General features: G+C 35.0%; 1 protein-coding gene across 47 annotated transcripts in view; it reads left to right on the top strand.

Moving 5' to 3' along the window:
• Clasp2 (cytoplasmic linker associated protein 2) overlaps positions 1-12,225 on the top strand; it is a 192,781-nt gene that overhangs the window by 10,304 nt on the left and 170,252 nt on the right. For all 47 annotated transcript variants that reach the window (XM_047530792.1, XM_047530773.1, XM_047530780.1 and 44 more), the window contains exons 2-3: positions 3,974-4,052; positions 10,487-10,590. In XM_047530792.1, coding sequence (XP_047386748.1) covers positions 3,974-4,052; positions 10,487-10,590 — 183 coding nt within the window. The remainder of the gene's footprint in view (positions 1-3,973; positions 4,053-10,486; positions 10,591-12,225) is intronic.

A 12,225-nucleotide genomic window follows, 5' to 3' on the forward strand; every position in this document is an offset into this window, starting at 1 on the left:
TTAATGTGGTGCTGAGGATCAAACCCAGGGCCTCATGCATGTGAGGCAAGCACTCCACTGCTGAACCGCAGCCCCAGTCCCAGCCCTGTTTTTGTTTTTGCTATCATTATGAGCTCTTGTATTTAAACATATCTGATGTATTTCAAAACAATGTATTCGTTTCTTTTTGATATTCAAACTGCCCTACCTTGACATGGTCTTAGTTTTCTTTGATAGCATCTTTGTTCTGTAGTATCACAAGATGTTGTCATGTTTCCTACTCCAGCCCTAGAATGAACCACTTCTCCAGAAGCTGTTTCCTTTTAGTGGGAAACTGTCTGGAAACTATGATGTGGTGCTAGTGGTACTTATTGTTACTTGGTTTAGTCATTGTTTTTAAGATTTTTTTCCTAGTGGGCAGAGTAGATTTTATTTTAAAGAAAACTATATCATGAAGCCACATATAGGTGGTGTAGGCCTATAATCACAGTGACTAGAGAAGCTTAAAACAAGAGGATTGCAGGTTCAAGGCCAGCCTTAGCAATTTAGCAAGACACTGTCTCAAAATAAAAATTTAAAAAAGGGTGTAGATCTGAGGTTCAGTGATAGAGCATCCTTGGGTTTAATCCCCAGTACTATGAGAAGGAAAGGAAGGAAAGAAGAAAGGGACACAGAGGAGGAAGGAAGGAAGAAAATACTTCATGAGTTCATACTGTTGTTTCCAGTTCAGATTCAGGACTACAACTTTCACTTAACTTCTACCTATCTTTTGTGTGTACCTCTTTTTATTAGCACCAATATTTCTAAAAATAACTAAGTTTTCTTTTTGCATAGTTTTTTTTTTATAGTGCATATCTCAGTGGAAAGATAAAGTCAAATTACTATATTTCAAAGTCACTTAAAATAGTCTTGTGTGGTTAAACTGCTAACTGAATAATATTTAGGTTCATTTATTTTATTTCATTTCCAAAGAAAAGTAGTTGTAAATGTTACATTTATGTTTCTTGATCCATTTTTTGTAACTGATGTGATGTTTAAGTTGAGGTTCAGTGTTTTTTGCATGTGATTGTCTGACTTTAATATCATTTGTTGAAAGATTTTTCTTCATGGAATTGCCATTGCACAGTTGTTGGTTATCAGTTGACTACATGATTCTATTTTGTACTCACTTTTCTGTTACATTAATCTTTGTCTATCCTTCTATTAATACCACACTGTCTTAATTACTCTAACTTTATTGAGTCTTAAAATCAGGTAATTTGACTTTGTTTTTCTTATTCAGTATTTGTATGGGCATTCTAATCCATGAACCTTTTTTGTATATGTATGTGTGTAATTTATATATTTATATCTCCCCCTTCCCCAAGATTAGCTTGTCAATTTCTGCAACAAATTCTGTTGGGAATTTGATTGGGATTGTATTCACTCTATAAAATAATTCATGGAGTTTGAAATCTTTCTTTTTTTTTTTTTGATTTCTAAACGTTTTGTCTCTCTCTCTCTTTTTTTTTTTTTTTGAATTTGAAATCTTTTTTTTTTTTTTGTGAGGAGGTACTGGGGATTGAACCCAGGAGTGCTAAATCATTGAACCACATCCCCAGCCCTTTTTAATATTTTAATTAAAGACAGGGTTTTGCTGAGTTGCTTAGGGCTTCACTAAGTTGCTGAGGTTGGCTTTCAATTCCAACCTTCCTGCCTCAGCTTCCCAAGCTGCTAGGATTTCAGGTGGGAGCCACTGCACCCGGCTGAAGTTTGAAATCTTAATAATGAGTCCTACAGCCCATGAACTTGGTATATCTATCCATTTAATTTAATTCAACTTATATCTCTTTCATTATCATTTTGTAATTTTAGCATTTAGCCTTTGGACATTATTATGTTTATATCCTAAGGGTCCAGGCATGGTGGCATATGCCTGTAATTCCAGTTGCTCAGGAATCTGAGGCAGGAGGATCGAAAGTTCAAGGCCAGCCTTTTGGTGAGGTCCTAAGCAACTTAGAGAGACCCTGTCTCAAATAAAACATAAAAAAAGACTGAGGATGTGGCTCAGTGGTTAAGCGCCCTTGGGTTCAATCCTTGGTACCAAAAAAAAAAAAAAAGGACAGGTCTAAAGTATTTTGTGGGTTCTGAATTTGTAAATGGTACTAGTTTAATATATTTCAAACCCCATTTGTTGAGTGCTGGTATGAAGAAACTTGGCTTGTGTGTGTGTGTTGCTATGGATTGAATCCAGGGCTTCATGCAAACTAGGCAAGCACTCTACCACTGAACTGCATCCCCAGACCTTTTTTTGAGACAGGATCTTTTGCTAAATTACCAAGCCTGGCCTTGAACTTGTGATCCTACTGCCTTAGCATCCTGAATAGCTGAAATTTATAGTTTATTTGAGGGCTCATGGTTTCAGAGGTCTTAGTCCATATGAGGCTGGCTCTATTCCTTGGGGATCACGGTGATTTTCATGAGATCCCACACACACACCTTTCTTTTCTCTCTCTAGCTTCTACATATGAGAGAAAATATACAACCCTTGACCTTCTGAGTTTGGCTTATTAACATGTGGTCTCAAGTTCCATCCATTTTTTTTCTGCAGATGACATAATTTCATTCTTCTTTATGGCTGAATAAAGCTCCTTTGTTTATATATATCACATTTTCTTTATCTATTCATCAGTTGATGAACACCTAGGCTGGTTCCATAGTTTGGGTATGTTTGTATGGCAGTGGTATGCTGACTTTAATTCTTGAGGATAAAATACTGAGGAGTTGTATAGCAGAGGTCACACACTGATTCCATTCCTAGTCTTTTGAGAAACTTGAGTACTGATTTCCATAGGGGTTGTACTAATTTACAGACCCGAGTTGAAAGGCTTTTTTGTATTTTTCCTTTCTTCAACAGAAGTAGGTTTGGTTGTTGTTGGTGGTGCTGAGGATTGAACCCAGAGGTGCTACACCTCCAGCCCTTTTCAGTTTTATTTTTCAATTTTGAAACAGTCTTGCCTTAGTTGCCAAGATTGCAGATGTGGTGGCAGTTTTCCTGCCTCGGCCTCCAGAGTTGCTTGGGAACACAGGCATGCGCCATGGTGTAGTGCCTGGGAAGTTTGTTTTTCGTGTGCCCTTAGGATAACAATGTTTGATACCCTTACCTCAGTATTTTAAACTTTTCTTTCTTATAGGACAAGGGTATTGGCAGCATTAGCCCCTTTCTTGTAAATGCAGCTTCTCCCTTCCCCCAGACCTGTACACCAAGAAATACTTTATCCAATCTCCCTGCCAGCCCTCAGTCTTAATTATGAGGGTGGAGGTTTGTGGAGAAAACTTCCAAGTGGGTGTTAACTAGATACTCCAAGTGGGTACAAACTCTTGTGTGTGTAACTACCAGAGATTCTGTATTTTCATTCTAGCCTCACTCATTTATTAACAATGTGTTAAATATGGTTGGATTTTTCTTACTTGTATTGCAGCTTTATTTTCCTTCTGTCTTCTGTGACATGTGACCTGCTTGTGCTCTTGTTGTCTTTTTTTTTTTTCCTAAGATTAGCTGGTTATTCTGCAGAACACTTATGCTTTTGTAGATTACTTGACTTTTTGTTGTTGGAGTGGGTGTGTTGTTTTTCCAGTTTCTACATTCTAGGCTGAGGCTGAAATTCCTTTGTAATTAAAGGTACTCTTTTGAATTTTTAACTTTCATTTAGGAAATATTTCAAAGTTAAAGTTGTAAGTATATTCTGAATTCCTGTATAACCTTCACCTAATTTCCAGTTTTTAGCATTTTTTTTTTTTTGCCAAATGCTTTATTACTATCTTCCTGATTATTAATAAATTATTATTGAACCATTTGGGAATAGGGTACTTCAGCCTCATGACTTTTTACCTCTGAATACCTCAGTCTCGGTTTTTAACAACTTGGTAATCTATGAAGATTTCTGTATGTCAAAAAATATACACTGATGTGCATCAATAATTTATATTTATTAAAACTTCTTTCTGTCTGTAGGTATCATTAATGGGATTGGAAATTTTAAGTGCCTTTGTGGACAGATTATCAACACGATTTAAATCCTATGTAGCAATGGGTAAGTTAACTTTATTTAAAAATCTTTGTAGAGTTTGACATAGTAACTTTTTTCTCCTAGTTTTTGAACAGAATTAGTTCTTTGTAAATTAAAAAAACATAGTTTTGTATAACCTAAGGAACTGCTACTTAGTATTTTAGTTTACCCTAAGATTTTGACCTATTTAAATAATTATATCCCCTTTGAGGAAAAAGCAAATAACCCTAAGAAACAAAAAATGAAACAAAAGAATTGTTAAGTACTATTAATAGATTTTTTATGTCATATTTTCAGATTTTTTATTGTATCTTTTACTGAAGTTTATAATATAGCTTATAGTCTATGGGGAATGATCAGTTCTTTCATTGCCAACCTGTTCGGATCAGTATTTTATAGAATATAACAAAATTAAATTACAGGGCTGGGAACATAGCTCAGTTGGTAGAGTACATGTCCTGCATGCACAAGGCCCTGGGCTCAATCCGCAGCAACACACACACACACACACACACACACACCAAAAAAAAAAAAAAATTAGATGAAAAAAATGAAAGTCTCATTTTGTATTGGTACATAATCATACATAATAGTGAAATTCATTATTACATATTTGTACATGCACACAATAGAACAATATAGTTTGGTCAGTTTTGTTCCCCAGTACCTCAAAGACTTTTGTTTTTTTGGTTTGGTTTTGATGCTGGGGAATGAACCTAGGTCTCCCTGATTTTTTTTTTTTTTTTTTTTTTTTTTTTTGGTGGTACTAGGTATTGAATCTAGAGACCTTCTACCTCTGAACTACATCCCCAGCCCTTTTTATTTTTTAAGTTTGAGACAGGGTCTTGTTAAGTTGCTGAAGCTGTTTTCAAACTTGCAGTCTTCCTGCCTTAGCCTTCTGAGTAGTTGGAATTATAGGCATGTACCACTGTATTCTGAATTCCTGAACTGAACTCAGTGTTTTATTATTAGATTCAGCAAACAAAATCAGTTGGGTTAGAAAGCTTTAAAAACATTTCCTAAACACTCTTGATTTCTTTTTTTTTTTGAGGTGGGGCGGTACTGGGGATTGGACTCAGAGGCACTTGACCACTGAGCCACATCCCCAGCCCTATTTTGTCTTTATTATTTAGAGACAGTGTTTCACCGATTGGCTTAGCACCTTGCTTTTGCTGAGACTAGCTTTGAATTCTCATCCTCCTGCCTCAATTTCCCAAGCTGCTGGGGTTGTAGTCATGTGCCAAACCACCACGCTCACCAACATTCTCAATTTTTTATTTATTTATTTATTTTTTAGTTGTAGAGGGACACAATGTCTTTATTTTATTTATTTATTTTTATGTGGTGTTGAGAATTGAACCTGGTGCCTTACAGGTGCTAGGCAAGCGCTCTACCACTGAGCTGCAACCCCAGCCCCTCAATTTCTTTATTAAAGTTCGTAGGCTGGTCCTGAGCTGCTGACTGTACTTTGGCACTTACTTTGTGTTTGCTGTTTTGCTATGTACTATAATTTGATAGTACAAACCTTTTCTTTGTATTGTAGTTCTACTTACAAAGTTTCCTCTAACTTATTTTCTAAACCTGAGTCACCTGAGTCACATTTCTAAAATGTGCCTTTTAAAATGAATACTATATGAGTGAATTTGGTGTAATTACATAGCCTCATAACTTGAATGTTAGTGATTTCTTTTGTGGATTCAGTTCATGCTTCATATGTAAGTTTATCATCACACTTACTTTCAAATATCTTGGTTCATCTTTTTTATTATGTTTGGTATGCCACCAAATCCAGTTAGGTCTTATTTCTTTCTTTTTTTTTTCTTTTTCCTAGCTGTCCTCTCAACATAAGCATATAATGGGTTTCTCTGTAGTATTCACTCTTTTTTTTTTTTTTTGGCAGTGCTGGGGATTGAACCCGGGGCCTTGTGCTTGCCTCACAACTGAGCTATATTCCCAGCCCAGTATTCACTCTTTTTTTTTTTCCTTTTTTTTTTTTTTTTTTTTTTTTATTATTGTAAACAAATGGGATACATGTTGTTTCTCTGTTTGTACATGGAGTAAAGGCATACCATTTGTGTAATCATAAATTTACATAGGGTAATGTTGTTTGATTCATTCTGTTATTTTTTCCCTTCCCCCCCCACCCCTTCCACCCCCTTTTCCCTCTGTACAGTCCTTCCTTCCTCCATTCTTGCCCTTCTCCCTAACCCTAACCCTAACACTAACCCTTCCCACCCCCCAGTATTCACTCTTAATCATATTTTTATTTCAGCCCTTCTTTTATATTCTTATCTTCTGAAAAGATTTTTTCTGTCAATGTTCTGCTTAAAACTGTGTAGTGGATGGTAAAAACTATACTCTGAAAACATATTTTACTTGCCTTTGTATTTTCTTAAAATGTTTGAATAAGCATTTAAAATTGGGAAGTTTTACATAAAAATTCATATTTCTGACTTTGAGAAACTGGCTAATGTGTCATTCTTCCATTCTGACATGTAAGCTGTGTCGTAGCTTACTTTTTGTCTGGGTCATGAGCTTTCTAATTCATAAGTCATGTTGTCTTCTTATAACTGAGAATGCTGGCTTTCGTATAGTAAGAATGGAATATTGTACTTAAACTGGCTCAGTTTTGGCATGTCATGTGTCTCCATGACTATAGGCATTTGTATGTGTAATCTCTGCCCTGTTATTAATTGTTACAGAGAGCATTTTAAATTTGAGAGTAATTCTGGGTATTATGTATCTTACTTGGTTTTCAGCAACCAGGAAGGCCAGTGGGGTTAGATACACTGACTGCTTATATTGAGGAAGGAGCAATAATGGGTTTAGAGTTCTAGTTATTGAAATGACTCTTAACACTGTCCTCCTTTCAGAACTTTTGTTATATTGTCCTTGTTGATCCACTTCTTTCACTATCTATGTCTTTTCTCCATCTCTGTAATTGTTTTCTTCATAATATTCAGGAAGCATTCTCTCTGTACCTTAACTTAGCAGAAACTTTCTTGCTCTTTTTAGGTGTAGCTTACCTTGTTTATGCTTCTGTTGTGCTGTTACTGCTTTATGAAATCCTTTCTTCTTCTCTGTGGTTCTTTTCTTTCCCTTCTAGAAATGTACTTCAGATTTCAGTATCTGGGAGCTTTTAAGATTGACCTCATCTCACCCCCAATTTTTTTTTAACTCTGTGTTTTTATACCCTTAACTATTTAATAATCACATGCAGTTGCTTTTTTGGGAGAGTGTTTGCCCAACTAGATGCCACATGCCCATTCATGAACTTTTAAAAGGTATGGATTTTTCCTTTAATCTACCTTTTCTGTCCATTTACTGTTAGTCAATATTGTTTTCACTTTGAGGGACCTTCATTGCTCTTAATGAAACTTAACCTGTTTTTACTTGAGGATTGATTTGGTATAATAGAAATATTTGTAAGCCTAACTTGCCACCATTTTTTTAAAAATACTTTTTTAGTTGTCATTGAACCTTTATTTTTTTTTTTAATTTTTATTTTTTGTTGTTGTTAATGGACCTTTACCTTTATTTAATGTGGTACTGAGAATTGAACCCAGTGCCTCACACATGCTAGGTGAGTGCTCTACCACTGAGCCACAACCCCAGCCCTGGACCTTATTTTTTTTGTTTTTTAAATTTATTTTTACAGACTGCATTTTGATACATTGTACACAAATGGGGTACAACTTTTCGTTTCTATGATTGTACACGATGTAGAGTCACGCCATTCATGTAATCATGCATGTACATAGGGTGATGATGCCAGTCTCATTCCACCATCTTTTCCACCCCCCTACCCACTCCCCTCCCATCCCCTCATTCCTTCTGCACAATCCAGAGTTCCTCCACTCCCCTCCTTCCCCTGTTATGTATCAGTATCCACTTATCAGAGAAAACATTTGGCCTTTGGTTTTGGGGATTGGCTTATCTTGCTTAGCATGATAATCTCCAACTCCATCGACTTACCTACAGATGCCATAGTTTTACTCTTCTTTATGGCTGAGTAATATTCCATTGTGTATATATACCATGATTTCTTTATCCATTCATCTGTTGAAGGGCATCTAGGTTGGTTCCATAATCTAGCTATTGTGAATTGAGCTGCTATGAACATTGATGTGACTGTATCACTTTAGTATGCTGATTTTAAGTCCTTTGGGTATAGGACAAGAAGTGGGGTAGCTGGGTCAAATGGTAGTTCCATCCGAAGTTTTCTAAGTAATCTCCATACTGCTTTCCAGAGTGACTGCACCAATTTGCAATCCCACCAGCAATGTATGAGTGTGCCTTTTTCCCCACATCCTCGACAACACCTGTTGTTGCTTGTATTCTTGATAATAGCCATTCTAATTGGAATGAGATGAATCTTAGGGTAGTTTTGATTTTCATTTCTCTAATTATTAGATATGTTGAACATTTTTTCATACATTTGTTAATCGATTGTGTATCTTATTCTGTGAAGTGTCTGCTTAGTTCCTTAGCCCATTTATTGATTTGCCACCATTTTTTAATGCCTACTTTTTACTCCTAAGCCTGAGAACTTTACATATATGTAAGATTAACCTCACATTATTTCTAATTTGGAAAAATGACCCCTTTTTGAGCCAACATTTGAGGTTTTCTTTTGGAGTTAATTGCTGAGTTAAATTCCTGAGTTAAACTCAGGAATAAAGTTTATTTTTTCCATATCTCTTATATGTTTGTTAACATATGAAAATGCACGTATACTGAAACACTTCAAATAGCAAGTTAATGGAGGTTGGTCGTTATGAGTGGGACCTCATATTGTCTAGTGAAACCATTTGAATCCTGGTTTCACTACTTGCCATTTATGTGACTTGGGGCAAGCTGTTTAATCCCTCTGGGCCTTCTTTATGAAATGGGCTTTCTGTTTCTTAGGATTGTTGCAAAGATTAATTGAGATATTATTATATAATATCTAATATTTAGATATTATTGTCTTCTGCCATCAGAAGCTATTAGAACCATAGTGTCATAAAAGCCAATCTTACAGACATTATTAGTTTTAATAATACATCCAAGTAGGATGAGAAAGATTTAAATTGTTCCCACTGACCTTGTGATTAGGCTTATTGTTTTTATGGTGAGGACTTTATTTCCTTACACAGTCATTTCCTTGATTAAGCTTAAGATTTTTGGATGATACCCCATTTGGTATAGTTGGACTCTACTCAAGTCATTTCCTTCCAAAAAGAATGAAACTTGTTTTACCTCAAGTGTCATTGAACCCTGTTACATCAGTTTTGCTTATTGCAGTGTAGACAAATATATTGGCATCAAATTACATGCACATTTAATTACATCTACCTATAAATAAGGTAGGAAATACTCCTTCTTCACTTAATTTCCTACTTCCCTTGTTTAAACTAGACTTGGGCCTACAGTACCTTTGAGAAAGAAGGGACATATAGATGTAATGATAAAAGAGAAACAAAAGAAGTGTTCTCTGTATTTGAACAAGGAGAATGATAATAGTGATAGTAGGTGACATGTTATAGATAGTACTCTGTACTGTACATTCTCTGAGCTGTTTTCATTTTATCTTTTAATTTTCAATAACCTCTCTGCGGTAGTATTGCTACCCACATTTTGTGATGAAATAGACAAAAATGTGTTCAGGGTCACACTTCTAGTAAAATGACACTAAATGGCAGTGGTAATTTAAGGAAATATAGAAGTTAATTTTGACTGAGATTTTTGCTCTATAATCTGATTTGAGAACCTGTTCCTTCTGAATTCTACCTCTCTTGTCTCCTGCCCTCCCATTTAGGATGTAATTTCTTTGTGGTACATTGTCAATGTATAGTTACAAAACCCTTGATCCTGAAAACTCTCCCAGAATTGACATTAACTTGCCTTTGCTTCTAATAGAGGAATAGTGTCAAAGTCTAGGGTTTGGTAGAGAAAAACCTCAACCCCATAGGCCTAGGCTTTTTGCTTCTGTCACTTGTGGAATATGTCATACATGAGAAGCCTGCATAGCAAACATGTACAATTTAAAGGAAAGTTATAAAATCATTTCTGAGTTAAGAAGCTAGAACTCTGGCAATACTTTAGACTTTTCCTCTCTGCATTTCCTGATGATACCTTCTCCCTCTCTTCCAGAGGTCACCCCTGTCATGATTTTGGGAAGAAACATTCCCTTGCCTATCTGTAGAGTTCAACCATTTATACATATCTCTAAATATAATTATATTTAGTTTTACTTGTTGTTTGACCATCATCAAAAATGAATGCCATATTGTAATACCCTGTTTAACCTTGCTTTCAGATATTTTTTATTTTCATGAATAAAGAACTTAAAACAACTTCTTTACTTCACAACTCTTTATTTATGGAAATGATTGCTATTTGTGGTTTGTAAAATATAGTTTATGATGGAGATGAGTTGTAAATATTTACTCTTTTCTTCCCTTCCCTCTCTTTAGTTATTGTAGCTTTAATAGACAGATTGGGAGATGCCAAAGACAGAGTTCGAGATGAAGCTCAGGCTCTGATATTGAAGTTAATGGATCAAGTTGCACCACCCATGGTAGGCTTACATTTTAAAATTCTGATTTCCTGATTCATGACAGAGTATCTGTAAAGCTCAGTGGTAATCAGAGCAAGTTAGTAAAGCTGTAAGAGGCATGAAAACTGAAATTTTAGGCAGTGAATTGATGTTATTGCTGTAAAGAAATTGAAATTTAAGGTGCAGTATCAAGATTTAATTTTTGGTTTTTTATTTTTCCTTTTCTTCTACTCTTTATGCTTTTAAAAAAACCTAATTCATAGATGTAAGTTATTTGACAGAAACTGTTTTATGTTATACTTTAGGATTTCCTGGTTTGTAAATTATAAAATGTTTAGTGAGAAAGCTTATTTTGAGAACTACTGAATATTATGTTACTTCTCTAATTCTTCCAGAGACAGGAAGAAATTGTTTTAATAAGTGGTTATTAATTATATAAAGCCATATATTCTATAATAGCAACCTGCGTATTATGAATTTAGTAGAAATAATTTGACTTTATGTAATGTATTTATTTGTTTTCTATTACTATAAGAAAATACCTGGAGCTGGATACTAATATATAGATTTATTTAGCTCATAGTTTTGGAGACTGAAAGTCCAAACAACATAACACAGGCTCTGGTGTAGGCATCCCTAGCTGCATTACCACATGGTGAGACAAATCCAAGAATATGGGAGAGTGATCAGTCTTTTTGATATCCTGTTAGGCCCCACCTCTTAAGAGTCCCACCATCTCAATACTGTCACTAAAGATCAAGCCTCTAACACATGAACCCTCAGGCGACAAACCACATCTAAACCAAGGCATGGAGGTATTTTGAAAGGAGAGTAAAAATATATTAACTTACAGAGGTGGAGAGAGTAGCTCAAGTAGAAAAAAAATCAGAATATATAATATGTACAGTGATATTATGTGATACTTAAAATGCAACTTAAAATTATAATATGTTTTATTAAAAAAATCCAATTCTGAATTGTTAAAAGTAAACTACTGTTTCAGATATTTTAAACCTCAGAATTAAAACTTTATAGTTTGATGGATATTCTTTGTTTTGTATTTATTGATTTGTATTTTAAGTTGTTGGCTTTCAGTTATTACAAAGTATACCATAAGGAACATCCTTGTGTTCACATATATATTATATTTCTATTGGTGACACTGCAATAGATCACATTTTATTGAGTAGAATTCCAGAGATGGTGTTGTCTGAGTCAGGTTATTCAAAGGGGTACTCTACCATTGACCTGCATCTCCAGACCTTTTGCTTTTATTTGGAAACAGGGTCTAGCTAAGTTGCCCTGGCTGGCCTTGAACTTGGGATCCTCCTGCATTAGCCTCCTGAGTTGCTGGAATTATAAATACATGACACTGCACCTAGCTCCTATTTTAGATTTTTAAAAATTTATCTTCTTGAAAATTTGGCACTGAGAGAGAATATATATTAATAAAACTGAATACAGACTCCAGAAAGAATATTGAATCCGGAAAAAAAAGTGTGTGTGTATGTGTGTGAATTTGATAGATGGTAAAAGTGTTTCTGAATGTGGAAGAAAGATTAATTGGCATGTTTGGCTCTTTGTTTGGAAGAAATAAAGCTGAATTTCTCATTATGCCAAACTGAAAATATTGCTTTGCAATATTTGTATGTTTAT

Source organism: Sciurus carolinensis, chromosome 17 (genome assembly GCF_902686445.1).
Source record: "Sciurus carolinensis chromosome 17, mSciCar1.2, whole genome shotgun sequence".
NCBI classification, from domain to species: Eukaryota; Metazoa; Chordata; class Mammalia; order Rodentia; family Sciuridae; genus Sciurus; species Sciurus carolinensis.